This window comes from Nycticebus coucang, chromosome 5 (genome assembly GCF_027406575.1).
Source record: "Nycticebus coucang isolate mNycCou1 chromosome 5, mNycCou1.pri, whole genome shotgun sequence".
In the NCBI taxonomy this organism is placed as follows: Eukaryota; Metazoa; Chordata; class Mammalia; order Primates; family Lorisidae; genus Nycticebus; species Nycticebus coucang.
In genome coordinates this window covers 23,262,816-23,277,804 of record NC_069784.1, presented here as the reverse complement: position 1 = coordinate 23,277,804, position 14,989 = coordinate 23,262,816, and the positions used below count along the sequence as shown (strand labels likewise).

The window sequence follows — 14,989 nt, the reverse complement described above, 5'->3', positions numbered from 1 at the left end:
TACCTTCTATATGCCAGGCCTTCATTAACTAATTGGTTATAAAACAGTGAAGCAGATACTTGCAGAAGAGACAGAAGTGAGTCAAAGAGATTTTATAGCCAAATTTCTTTTATTTTAAACCCAAGACAATAGTAAGATTTTTGTCTTATAAGAAGTTTTCTAGTCATCTATTTCTGTGGTTTCTTCCCTTATTTCAAAGGCTGGTAAATTAAAACACCTCTACCATATAGGAGCAGTCAGTTAAAAAAGTTCACCCATATTTTTCCTTCATGGACACAATCTGTGAAGTGCATCAAAAGGAAGGTGGTACCTTGACCCCGCCTTCAATACCTTAGATTATTGACAGTGATAACATTCAATTATAGCTTAAAAGAAGAAAGCCAGCTTGGTGGCACAAGGCTATAGTCCCAGCTACTCAGGAGACTGAGGTGAGAGGAACCCTTGAGCCTTGCAGTTAATGTCAATCAAGTATCTGCGCTATTCGGCATCAATATGGTGAACTCCTGCGAGTGGGGGACACCAGATTGCTGGGTAAATCAGCGCAGGTTGGAAAAGGAGCAGGCCAAAATTCCCATGCTGATTAGAAATGGGATCACGCCTGTGAATAGCCACTGCACTCCAGCTGGGCAACATTGCCAGACCTCATCTCTATTGAAATACATAATTTTTAAAAAAAGAAATTACAGGGCGGCGCCTTGGCTCAGTCGGGAAGGCGCCGGCCCCATATACTGAGGGTGATGGGTTCAAACCCGGCCCCGGCCAAACTGCAACCAAAAAATAGCCGGGCGTTGTGGCGGGTGCCTGTAGTCCCAGCTACTCGGGAGGCTGAGGCAAGAGAATCGCTTAAGCCCAGGAGTTGGAGGTTGCTGTGAGCTGTGTGAGGCCATGGCACTCTACCGAGGGCCATAAAGTGAGACTCTGTCTCTACAAAAAAAAAAAAAAAAAAGAAATTACAAAGTAACAAGTATGCGTAAGTTCTCCAGAAATTTAAGGATTTTGCAAAACTCTGTATCTCTTATTTTATTTCTTCACAACATGTTTAAACTATCCATTGAGATCAGTCAGGGCCTTGCAGTACTATCCTCTAGAAACACTAGTGACAGCTTATCAATCCCGTCTCTTCCCAGGTGATGGAAGATTTGTAACAAGGCAAAGGTCCAAAGCCTCGGCCTACAAGGCAGGAATTTCCAAGGGTCTCCTGGCATAAGTAGTTATTAACTCTGTGTTAACTTTGCTCTATTATGTATGTCTTAATGATTTTAAATTCATTTTATCTAGTTTCTATTATTAATATAGTAAAAAATACATGTTGTTTTGAATCTAAGTTCTATATTCTTGAGATTTCTGAACTGATTAGTCATTGAGCCAAAAATATAACATTTTAAACTCCTTGCATGGTTAGAATAATTCCCTGGATCCCAAGATATATTTTTTTTTTGTCACTTATCTTTAAATATTGACTTAATCATAATTATAAACCTTTAAAAAATTATCACAAGTGGAAAGCATGGAATTCTTTTTTGAATAAAAAGAATTGACAAGGTTTTACAGAATAATCAACTGGAATACATAGCATTATATCAGGTATAACAGATGTGAAGACTTCTTGATACCAGGAAATAAACCCTGAGTAGGTTAATACTGGTCAGATTTGAATGTCAATAGCCATATCAAAAGATTAGATCAAAGATACATTAAAGATTTTGACTAATTCTTCAACGGTATTTCTTCTTAATGATATGCATTTTAAAGTCTTTAAATTTCAATTTTTGATTTATTTTTTCCTAAGACGATGAGTCATTCTAAAATAGCTTATAAAATTATGATAAATTTTAATATTCTCTTCCAGAACAGAAGAGTCTGTTTTCTCCAAAGGATTGGTAAGAATTGTTTGCTGCCATTATGATTTAAAAACATAGTTATATCAACAAATATAGCTGTTGCCTTTACCATGTGAGTATGTGCATATATTTTAATCTGTAGGATCTACTAGAGAATTGTTTATTGAGAATAGAAGACAACAGTCTACTTTACCACTACTTAGAAATCAAGAGTTTTCTTGCTGTACCTCAGGTAAATATATTCCAATGTTGAAAATAGCCCCTTGCTTATTCTGAACTTAAATCAGGTAAAGGTCTCTTTTCTGACTCCTCTCCCACTTTCTTCTCTCCATCCTTTCAAAACTCTAGTCCTAGTAGTGCTGTCCTGTAGAAGTCTCTGCGATGAGGAAAGTGTTCTATTATCTGTGCTATACAGTGTGAAAGCCAGTAGTTGAACACTTGAAATGTGGCTAATGTGACTAATTTAATTTAAATTGATACCTAAATGGTTATTAGTGGCTCCCACAGTCGGTAGCTTAGCATCTACTGGAAAAGCAGAACTTTCATAATCCCTATACTTTGTTTCTGTAGGGATCTTGGAAAGCAAAGCTCTTTTTCAGTTTTCTCATAACTTGAGTTTTCAGAACTCAATCTGAGACACACACTGACTCATTACTAGAAAGACTTTATATGTTTTGCTTTTCCTTAGTACTCTTTTTTTTTCTGAGACAGAGCCTCAAGCTGTCGTGGCATCACAGCTCACAGCAACCTCCAACTCCTGGGCTCAAGCGATTCTCCTGCCTCCACCTCCCAAGTAGCTGGGACTACAGGTGCCTGCCACAACGCCAAGCTATTTTTTTTTTTTTTGGTTGCAGCCGTCATTGTTGTTTGGCGGGCCTGGGCTGAATACGAACCCGCCAGCTCAGGTGTATGTGGCTGGCGCCTTAGCTGCTTGAGCCACAGGCACCGAGCCAGTACTTTTTGTTAGTTATGATATCCAAGGAGGTCCTTAGATGTCAGTGTAGAAACTTTTCTCTAATGTTTAATAAAAAACATGGCTTTTGTTAATTAACCTTGATAGTTTTTAAGGAATATATTTCTGCATATTTGATTTCATTTTCTTGCTACTCTAGACAGAACTGAAAATTACCATTCACTTAATCTTATATCGTGGCAACATATACCATTTACTTTTAAAAATCATACTTTTGTAACACCCCATTTAGTATCGCTTAAAATTGATTGTAGTTAGCTTCCTGTATACTTAAGAGTAGAACAGAAAGCTCAGGGAAAAACAAATTTACTTCATTTTAAATCCTAACGTCACTTCCCTGAATTTTTAGTATGTATTGTTGATAATACAATTGTTTGTTTGTAGTTAATATAATTATTTACATCTGACTTTTCAATTTTTTTTATTTTCAGGGCTTGGTTAAAGTAATGACAGTTTGCCCCATTGAGACATTGGTATGTAAATGTTTGGGGACAAAAGAATAATAAGTTCTGGTGAGAAAACTTGATAAATAATTTAACCTTTATTCATTTTAAATATTATTCCATTTTAGAGGAAAAAGAGTTTAGCTATGCTGCAGCTGTACATTAACAAGTTGGATTCACAAGGCAAATATACATTATTTAGGTATGTATCAAGTGTGGTTAATAGCTAAGTGTGTGGTTAATTAACCATGTAATTATCCTATGATATAGTGTGTATGTTTCACATGTAATCTAACTCCAGTTGGAAGTCATATTAAATTCTCTTTTCTGTGATATTTAGAAAAGGGGTTAGTCACATACTTTGGATACATATATATGTGTAGACATATTAATGAATCATAGAATATACTTCAATTAATTGAAATACTCTAAACTTCAAATAGACTTGAAAAAGATTAAACTGAGATGGATAATACTCCTGGTAGAACTTTACATATGTTAATAAAATCTCCATTACTCACAGTTGAAATCAATGGCTGTGGAGTTACAACTTTGACAGGCTGTTCACTATAAGTTCTTAATAGTAATTCTGCTCTTTGTGATGAAAAAGATTCTAGCAACTCTCTAAGTTAAACATTGGCAAACTTGCTGTAAAGGACCAGATAGTAAATACAGGCTTTTATAGGCCAACTGGTCTCTGTTGCAACCATTTAACTTTGTATTAAAGGTATGTTCCAATAAAACCTTATTGATACAATCAGGCAGTAGGCCAGCTATGGCTTATCGACCTTAGTTTATTGATCATTGTTCTGGGTTAAAAAAAAAAAAAGAGTTAAAAACAGAGTTGGGCTATGTTAAAGTGCTGCAAAGTCTTCTTTGTGATTGGCCAATATTAGCATTATTGATCCTATCTTTTCTTCATTTCTCTTGAAGAGGTAAGAGCATACTTATGAAATCCTGTATCGAGAAATGAAAACTATATCCATAAAAGTTGCACTTTGGTTTAATAGAAATTTCTTGTTAGAAAAATCAGTTATGAATAGAATTTACCAGACTGTGAGTGTAATAACTATTACAGGTGACTTTATAATTTGGTTGATCATCTTAGCAATTGTCTTCACTGTGGGTTTTGTATTCCCAGTAATACATGGCCCATTTGAATATGTAAAACTTTCATCACAATTTAATTACAATGCAGTCTAGGATAATTTCATATCCACTCTTAATTTTGCTTTTCAGGTGCTTATTGAATACAAGTAATCACTCAGGTGTCGAGGCCTTTATTATTCAAAATATCAAAAATCAAATTGACATATCATTAAAGGTAAGAGCATACCAAGACATCAATCATTGATTTATTTGGTGGGGTATGTGTATTCATATGTAGAAGACATTCATGTGAGTTTTTCCCTGAGAGTCTTTTTCTGTGCCTATTATTAAGGTATATTTTTTCTCTTCTTCTACTATTTTTTAAATCCCTGTATTTAGAAATTTTGTTAACTGTAAATTTAAATTGTGTTAATTCTTTGAACTTATGACTTCTTTTCGTTTTGCTATATGCTTTTGAACAATGAACAGACACTTAAGTCTTATCTGTTTGTAGATATTGAGAAATTCCATATAGAAGAGAGAGAAAGCACATACTAGTGTTCTCAAGCTGGCAGGGTTTGTTCTAGGGATATGGAAAGTGAATGAAGGTATGGAAATTAATGTTTAAAAAATATTTTGTTATTATTTTTTTGAGACAGGATCTTGCTTTTTTGCTCAGGCCATAGTGCCATCATCATAGCTTACTGCAACTTCAAATTCCTAGGCTTAAGTGATTCTCCTGCCTTAGCCGCCTAAGTAACTAGGACTATGGGCATACACCACCACATCTGCCTAATTTTTTAGTTCCTTTTTTGTAGCAACAAGGTCTCGCTATGCTAGGACTCCTGGCTGCAAGGGATCCTCCCACCTCAGCCTCCCAAAGTACTAGAATTACAGGCATGAGCCACCATGCCTGGCCTAAAAACATATATTACTATTTTAAAAGTGTAATAGTTTATAGCTTTAAGGTATTAGAAAAAACATCATTTATCAAGCTGTTATTTCAAGCCTTTTCCAATTTTTCTTTTGCTTTTCAGAGAACATGTAACAACAAATGGTTTACAGGACCACAGCTGATTTCCCTTCTAGATATGGTACTCTTTCTCCCACAGGGTGCTGAAACAGATTTATTGCAAAACTCAGATAGGTGAGATAACTGTTACTAAGGTTCAAATAGTAAATTCAGAATGAAATGTGAAACCTCTGCTTGGGGAACCTAAATTAAAAAATGTATTTTCTGGGCAGCTTCTGAGGCTCAAAGGAGTAGGGCGCTGGCCCCATATGCCGGAGGTGGAGGGTTCAAACTGCAAAAAAAAAAAAAAAAAAAAAGTATTTTCTTCTGATTTTATGATCAATAGTTAATTCATAAAATTAAATAAAAATTTTCATCTTTAAGCAATTCAATAATATGTAGAAACAAAATAAAAAACTTTTCTTTCCAGATGAATGACCAACATTATGATTTAATACCTTTGAAATACCCACCATTTGACAGAGATTTGCTGCTACCAGCATTTGTGACTGAAAACTACCAATCTGTGTACATAGCTTATAAAAGGCTTATGTGGTTAGGTTTTGTTGTTGTATGTTATTTAACAGGTCATCATTTTTTTTTCATATAGAATATATAATTTCACTTTCAGTATAAAGTATGTTGAGAAATGGTTGTAAGCATTCACAAAAGGAATCTTTAAGTTCAGAAAAATAAAAGGTGATACTCTCAAATATTAAAGATAAGGCTTTCTTGAGAAAATAAGGAAAGTAATTTTCACACTTTTATTTTGTGGACTTAAATGGAAAACAAGCATGATAAGTTATTACTAATCCAAAAGACATATTGATGGGAATAGTTTCTGATGGCAAACATAATTATAAAGATATACCCAAGGTTTTCACTTAATTTATTCATTGAAATTGCTGTTGATTATATAAAACTATACTGTGAAGTAACAAATTATATGTTTTTTATTAACAGGATTATGGCTTCATTAAATTTATTGAGGTACTTGGTTATCAGAGATAATGAAAATGACAATCAAGTAAGTGAATTATTTGAAAAAGAAACTGAGTATAATAAAAAGCATAAAGAATGATTCAGATTTTCTCCATCAGGATCTAGCCTGTATTTAACATCTTACCCAGCTATAAGGGCTGGGGAAAGTGCCAACAATTGTTCTGAAACTTGAAGTTCATTCCCAGGAGCATTTACCACTCCACAGCCACCTTTCCTTTCCCTTCCCTTTTGTACCTCTGGCTCTCTCAAGAACATCCCTAAGCCCTTTTGGGTAGATAAGTTGAGGGTCCTAAGTTAACTAACTTGTGGAGTTCAACATATATTTGAGCGGCTTCTTTGGTTTCTTCTATGTATGGTTCATGATTTAAGTCTGAGCTATATAAAATAAAATCACCTCATTAGACATGACAAATTGAAGCATTTTCAGCATGAAAACTGAATTTAACAATACCTTTTTAGATATGTGTAGGAAGCTGGATTTTTTTTTTAATAGCACATCATTAGAAGTATTCAATAAATAGAAAACTGAGAGAGATTTGTCATACAGTAAAATTATATTTGGTTTGTATCTTCCCTCTAACTACCCTGTTCTAATAATTGTTTTCCCTATATGCGTCAGCTCCATTAACCATAACTACCTGAATTGTGTTAATCTGCTTTTTTAAAAAAGTAATAAAAGGAAGGAAAATAAATTGGTTTTTATGTAAAAATAACAAAGAGCTCGGGCGGCGCCTGTGGCTCAGTCGGTAAGGCGCCGGCCCCATATACCGAGGGTGGCGGGTTCAAACCCGGCCCCGGCCAAACTGCAACCAAAAAATAGCCGGGCGTTGTGGCGGGCGCCTGTAGTCCCAGCTACTCGGGAGGCTGAGGCAAGAGAATCGCTTCAGCCCAGGAGTTGGAGGTTGCTGTGAGCTGTGTGATGCCACGGCACTCTACCGAGGGCCATAAAGTGAGACTCTGTCTCTACAAAAAAATAAAAAATAACAAAGAGCTCATTTTTTAAATTAAGTGAATCATGATGGTGGAGGCAAAGTTTATAGGAAAGTTTCCTCCCCTCTGCACAGTTGTAGTAGATTTTAGCGATAAGGAAAGACTTGAGAACAGTTGACTGTTCTGCAATGTCTCCTATAATAATCCACAGGTCATGCCTCACTCTTGTTTGGCATGCACATTTTGTGGTGAAGAAAAGGATACAGCCAGCTTCTAGAACTGCCTTCTTATGTAATGGTTTAAAAAAAATTTTTTTAAAGGATCAAATATTTAAAATTATTGCCATGTAAATTACCATAACAATTACTGTATCAGGGAAATTAGCAAAAAACCCATTCTAAGATGGCACCATAACATTTTGAGGCAGCTTCAGAGCCTATCCATCATGGGGACTCTCAAAAAAAAAAAAAAAAATCTAGATTTGTACTGTCAAATACAGTTGATGACAGCTACATGTGACTATTTAAATTTAAATGGATTCAAACTTCTTTTTTTTGAGACAGAGTCTTGCTCTGTCACCAGGGCTAGAGGGCAATAATGGCCTGTAGGGCTCGTTGCTTGGGAGGCTGAGGCAGGAGGATTTTGAACCAGGAGTTTGAGGTTGCTATGAGCTAGGCTGATGTCATGGCACTCTTGCCTGGGCAACAGAGTAAGACTCTGTCTCAAAAATAACAATAATAATAATTTGGAAAATTCTCAGTCATTTCTTGTTTCAAACATTTCTTCTTCTAATATTCTCATTGTGCATATGTTACACATCTTTTGTGGTTGTCCCACAGTCTTTAGATATTCAGTCCTTTTTTTTTTTCTTTTTCTTTTTTTCCCATTATGTATTCTCTTTGCTTTTCAGTTTTAGAAGTTTCTATTCATGTACCCTCAGGTTCAGAAATTCTTTCCCCAGCTATGCCCAGTCTGCTAATTAACCCATCACAAGCTTTCCTTTCTGTTGCAGTGTTTGTGGTCTCTAGCATTTATGTTTGGTTCTTCCTAAGGATTTACATCTCTCTGCTTATGTTGCTCATCTGTTCTTGCATGCTGTCTTCTTTATCCATTAGAGCCTTTAGCATATTAATAGTTTTTTGAAATTATGATCAGTGATTCCAAAATCCCTGCTACATGTGCTTCTGATACTTGTTCTTTTTCTTCAGATTGTGGCTGTACTATACTATGATTGTGCCTGTAAACAGCCACTGCACTCCAGCCTTGGCAATATAACAGGACCCTGTCCCTAAATTTTTTCTTTTTTTTTTTTTTTTGTGGCATATATGTCACTTCTTCTGGCATGTAAGAAATGAAATTTGAAATTATAGGGGAAACATGAGTATATATTTCCATAAGGCAAACATATCATTAGTTGTAAAAGTTGTTACAAAAATGTAATCTACACATAATTGTTTTAACTAATAAATGTTTCTGGCATTATCACCAACATATTTAATGTTATTAATGAATATAGCCTGAATATATCAAATTAGATACTCAGTGGAACCTCCATAGTTAACACCTTCCTACATTGACCACCTCCTGAAGCTGACCTAATTTTCATAGACCACACATGTACATATCAGTAGAGTAGGCCTAGTTCCCTATGTTGATCTCCTCCATATGTTGACCAGTTTGTCCTTGAGTGTCCTTGAGGTTCTGCTGTATTATTATGTGTCATTTCTTATGCAAACTTTTTTTAAGTTTTGAAACAGAGTCTCACTCTGTTGCCCAACCTAGAGTGCTATGGCATCAGCCTACCTCACAGCAACCTCAAACTTGTGGGTTCAAGTGATCCTCCTCCTTAGCCTCCCAGAGTGCTAGGCTAATTTTTCATTGAGACGGCCTCCCACTTGTTCAGGCTGGTCTCCAACTCCTGAGCTCAAGGGATCATCCTGCCTCAGCCTCCCAGAGTGCTAGAATTGTAGGTGTCAGCCACCACACCTTACCTTAATAGTATTTTTCAAAGCAGAAATTTTAATATTTATGAAGTCCAGCTTATCAGTTTTATTCTGTTTTGATTCATGCTTTTCGGGTTCTATCTAAGAAATTTTTGCTTAATCCAGATCTCAAGGATAATGTAGCTTTTCTTGTTAAAGTTGTATACTTTTAGGTTTTACATTTAGGTCAATGATCTACTTAAAGTAAATTTTTTATATGGTTATGAGGTATGGGTTAAGAGATTTTTTCAACTATTTGTTGAAAATATTATCCTTAACTTGTTGGATTATCTTGGCACCATCATCAAAAATCAGATGATCTTATAAATATTAATCTATTTTTGGATTCTTTTCTGTTCCATTGACCTCTGTCTATGTCTGTTCTGTAACCAGTGCCACAGTGTCTTATAATTACTAGAGCTTTATAGTAATTCTTGAATTTTTCCAAAATTGTTTTGGCTATTTTAGGTCCTTTCCTTTTCTATATAAATTTTAGATCTCGTCAATTTCTACTACAGAGGGTTACATTTACAATTCCATTTATATGACATTCTGGAGGAGGCAAAAATTTATATAAACAAAAATCAGAACAATGGTTGCTGGAGGTAGAGGGAAATTGACTGCAAAAGAGCATAAAGAAACTTCCAGGGCCATGGAAATTTCTTTATAGTGGCACTGATTACATGACTGTTATCTATGTCAAAACTCATAGAACTATACAGCTAAAAAGGAATATTTTACTGTATGTAAAATAAACCATAATATACTTGACCTTTAAAAATAATAAATAGAAAGAAAGGGAGTAGGCATAATACTGCTCTAGAATAGAATTACCCCACGAACAGGCAAGCATACCCCGTCCATTATAAAAAAATTTGTCTTAATGTTTTTTATTTAATATTTTATATTATTAATATAATTATATATTAATAAAATATTGTTAATATTTTATATTTAAATATTAATAAGATTCTATCTGTTACATATAAAAGGATTTTTTAGAAACTTGTTTCTACTGTATAAATAAATGTGTATCGATAGAATACATACTTCTTACTGTGAGTCATGATAAAAATAATTTGAAAAACACTATCCTAGAAAAACTTTAACCCTATAGACAAACATACACAGCAATTTCAGTGCAGCACTGTTTTGAAATACTAAAAAATCAGTGATGGGATAAATTATGTAGTATATTGGCAATCTCTGGGTTATGGACAAGATAGGTTCTGTAGGTTTGTTCTTCAGTTGAAGTTCATGTAAGTTAGAACAGGTGCATTGACCTTTTACCTGTAATAGCCTCTTCATAAGTGCAAGGCATATAGCAGTTGGATGTTTATAACTCAAGGACTTACTTCAATGGCCTCCATTTGTAAGTGAGGTTGTACATAATTTAGGTGTTTGTAACTTAGGGGCTGCCCATAATGGAAAGTCTATACACCAACTAAAATGAAAGTATTAAAAAAAAAAATACGTGAATAACTCTCAAAAACATAAGATTGACAAAAAGGTTAACTGAAGCAGGATATATACAGTATAATATAATTTGTTTTTAAACATGAAAAATTATAATATATTGCTTAAGTGATATAATATACATTAGGAATGCTAAACATTGTTTAGATAATGGCTACCTCTTACATAAAGGGGACTTCCATTGTATGTAGTATATTATTTTTTAAAGCAAATATGATAAAATATTTCCTTTTGAGAAAGATAGGTATGAATAAAAGTATTTCCCCTATATTCTTCTTCATGTTTGAATGTGTTAATCTGGAGAGTGGCATCAGTAACCTAACTAGTCCTGAAAGCCATCAGTACTAGTGGGCTCTATATATAAGCTTTGAGGTAAAGGCAAAAGAGAAGGTTAAAAAAAAAAAAGTGGGGGATGGATGCATAAAGAAAAGGCTGGAGAGAGATAAAAATAGGAGATTGGAGAGCAATAGGTGCATGTAATAGAGTGACATGTTTATCCTGTGTGACTACACTAGTTGAAGAAGTTCTGCTGTACTACAATATAATTCTTATTTTCCATGAGATTAAGAAAACTAAACTTTAAAAATCATACAATTAAAACAGGTTCATTGTTTAAAAATCAAGATAAATAAACAAAAATAGTGACCAAAATCCCAAGATCCTTTGTGGATATTACACTATATCCTCTGTGGACTCCATGCTAATACATCTATATACATTTCTTTCTTTTCTTTTCTAGAGATAGGTCTCACTTTGTCACCTAGGCTAAGGCTCAATGATAACTCACTGTAACTTCAAATTCCAAGCCAAAGCCATCCTCCCCACCTCAGCCTCCTGAGTAGCTGTGACTACAGGTTCACACCACCATACCCAGCTATTTTTTATTTTTTATTTATTTATTTTTTTTTATAGAGACGGAGTCTAGCTATGTTGCCCGGACTGGTCTTGAACTCTTGGCCTCAAGTAATCCTCCTGCCTTAGCCTCCCAAAATGTTGGGATTACAAGTGTGAGCCATCATGCCTGGTCAGTTTTTTTCTTTTATAAAAAGAAAGTGAGATTGTACTGTAGGAATTGCATTGTTTTGTAACCTTTTCCCCTTTCACCAATATTTACCAACAAACAATATTTTAATGGCTGTGTGGTTTTTCATTACATGAATATTCCACAGTTAACTTAATCTCCTGTTGGGAGAAATTTTATGAATTCTAAATTTTTCACTAAACATTTTTTTTTTTTTGCAGTTTTTGGCCGGGGCTGGGTTTGAACCCGCCACCTCCGGCATATGGGGCCGGCGGCGCCCTACTCCTTTGAGCCACAGGCGTTGCCCCTTTCACTAAACATTTTAAAACATCCGCAATAGAATCATTAGCACATAATGATTAATTCAAAGTAAGTTCATAGAGGCTGAATGAAATGGTGTGCATTTTTTGAGGTTTCAGATTCTCCCTAGAATTGTTTTTCTTATCATTGTAGGAGAAATGAGAAAGGACAGATTGAAATGAGAAGGATATATGTGACAGTCATTAATGTTACCAATTATTCATCATAGGTATGTGTAGATTTTATTTGGAGAACTATACATAAAGGTTATATACTATTTGGATCCAAATAAGTTCATTATAAAATATGGGTTTAAGTGGTCCATTTCATTGCTCTAGTTAAGGATAATTAGGTTTATAAGTTTCCCCTTTTTACCTAAGATATTCTCCTTCATAAAAGGAAGGAAACATTGAAAATTAGTATCAGTGGAGGGGTTGTCTTCTCTTTTGTTAATAAAATTAAAGCTTCATGACTTCCTTCCTTCAGTACTGCAAGAGAAAATGCTTATGGAAGAAAAACTGTTAAGATATATGACAAAATAACTCCTTCTTTGCACTGGTCAAGAAAATCCAAATTAGCTTTGCATTAAACAAGTTCCCATCAATAAGGAAGGGAAAGAATCCTGTACAGCTAGATCTGTGGCCTGGATATTAATTGAAAGGTCAAGGGTTGAAGGTCTATGTATGGTTAAAGAAAAAGAAAAAAGCCGTTGTGGGGATAACTTTGTGAATTATCCTCAAATAAATTTCCAGGAGCTATCCAAATTGTTTAATAATGAGCATATTGGGCGGCGCCTATGGCTCAGGGAGTAGGGTGCCGGTCCCATATGCCAGAAGTGGAGGGTTCAAACCCAGCCCCGGCCAAAAAACCCACACACACACACACAAAAAATAACGAGCATACTACCCCAAGTACGTTTTGGTTTTGATTAGATTAGTATTCATGTAACTAGATGTAGTAATAAATGTATTATTAAGCAGTAAACTATTATGAAAAGCATGGGTGATTTTTCATTTTTTCCAGCTCACAATGTGTGTCTAGTGATAGTAAGTAATTGATACATGTTGAACTAAATAATTCTTTCATTAATTCTTCTGAACAGACTGGATTATGGACAGAACTCGGGAAGATTGAGAATAATTTCCTAAAGCCTCTCCATACAGGACTTAATATGTCAAAAGCACATTATGAAGCAGAAATTAAAAACAGCCAAGAAAAGAGCCAAGGTTGGTAATGTGCAATTTTGTTTTCAGTTAGGTATTAAAATTACATCAAATTTTGGAATGACATTTATATATTCAAATTAAAGGACATTTTTTATCTTATGCTTGTTTAGTGCATACTAAACAAGCGACCATGACAGCTAAGTCATTTTATTTATAATTAAAATGCTTCTTAGCAGATCTGTATGCCAACACTGAAATTGGGTTAATGAAGATTTTTTTAAACCAAACTGAAACATACTGTTTTAAACCTTCAAGTTTTTTGTTTTTTTCTTTTTTGAGACAGTCTCATTTTGTTGCCCAGGCTAGAGTGTTGTAGCATCAGTCTAGTCTACAGTACCTCACTTTTGTGGGTTCAGGCAATCCTTCTGCCTCAGCCTCCCAAGTAGCTGGGATTACAACAAGCACTTGCCACCGTGCTTGGCTGATTTTTCTTTTTAAATAAAGATGGAGGTCTCACTCTTGCGCTCAGGCTGGTCTTGAACTCCTGAGCTCAAGCCATCTTCTTTTTTTTTTTTTTTTGAGACAATCTCAAGCTGTTGCTCTGTGTAGAGTGCCGTGGCTCACAGTAATCTCCATATCTAGCTCAAGCGATCCTCTTGCCTCAGTTTTTCTACTTTTAGTAGAGACAGGGTCTTTCTTTTGTTCAGGCTGGTCTCAAATTTGTGAGCCCAAGCAGTCCACCTGCCTCGGCCTTCCACAGTGCTAGGATTACAGGTGTGAACCACCACACCCAGCCTCAAACCATCTTCTTGTGGCCTTCCAGAGTGCTAGGATTCAGGGATGAGCCACTGTGCCCAGCCTAAAAGCTTCAAATTCTGATTAAAAACCTGATTGTACTACGAGTATTTCCATTTGGGTTCCATTCCTTTAGTATTGCTGGGACTACCCTCCAGCTCACCCCCAAGTAAATCTGTACAAATTAATGAAAAAAGAATCCTAGATCTAGAATTGCTTTTTTTAAGCCAGCAACTCTAATAATCACGTGATCTCTTTCATGTATTGGTGGTGGTATGTTATTGGCATTACTAGAAATTTTGTCTTTGTTAATGTTATGGCTATAATTCTGACTATATACTGAAGGATAAAGTCTCATGCATCCTGTACATGCCAAAACAATGCTGTTTATCTAAACAAGCATTAATTTACATGTAAGAGAATTTTGGTATTTAATTTTATTTTCTTACAGCTTAAGTATACCTTGAGCTGTTAAACAGTGGACTCAACACTTTACACAAGTAACTGACACATCCTATAAGTTAGCAAATGATAAAGTAGTTTATACATTTATTATTGAAATCTGAGAGTTTTAATGGCTAAGTGTGACACACGACTTTTTTTTCCTTCTTACAGAAGTGCAGAAGTCTAAAGATCTTTGTTCTATAACCATAGGTGGAGAGGATCTCCCTAAGATGCCTCCTGAAATGCAACTTAAGGTAATCTGGAACTTTCCTAAGCTATCTTTAGCTTACGATAGCTTTTCTATGTTTTGCTTTTTTTTCTTTTTAAGATAGCAGGAATAACACTAATTTTTCTTGGCATTGCAGGTCCTATATTCAGCTCTTTTCACATTTGATTTGATCGAAAGCGTTCTGGCTCGAGTAGAAGAACTCATTGAAGTAAAAACAAAGGCTACCTCTGAAGAAAATATTGGGATAAAGTGAAAGTTTTGCTTCCTAAGTAAAAACTAATAAAAT

The 14,989-nt window shown here is 35.0% G+C and overlaps 1 protein-coding gene across 4 annotated transcripts in view; it reads left to right on the top strand.

Annotated features, from left to right (window-relative positions):
* Window positions 1–14,989, top strand: part of GLMN (glomulin, FKBP associated protein) — a 38,864-nt gene extending 23,875 nt beyond the window's left edge. For 2 of the 4 annotated variants that reach the window (XM_053591414.1, XM_053591413.1), the window contains 10 exons: window positions 1,850–1,880; window positions 1,984–2,073; window positions 3,246–3,287; window positions 3,386–3,459; window positions 4,497–4,581; window positions 5,384–5,493; window positions 6,322–6,385; window positions 13,172–13,295; window positions 14,646–14,728; window positions 14,840–14,989. In XM_053591414.1, coding sequence (XP_053447389.1) covers window positions 1,850–1,880; window positions 1,984–2,073; window positions 3,246–3,287; window positions 3,386–3,459; window positions 4,497–4,581; window positions 5,384–5,493; window positions 6,322–6,385; window positions 13,172–13,295; window positions 14,646–14,728; window positions 14,840–14,956 — 820 coding nt within the window. In that variant the 3' untranslated portion in view covers window positions 14,957–14,989. The other 2 variants (XM_053591415.1, XM_053591416.1) reach the window with 2 other exon arrangements.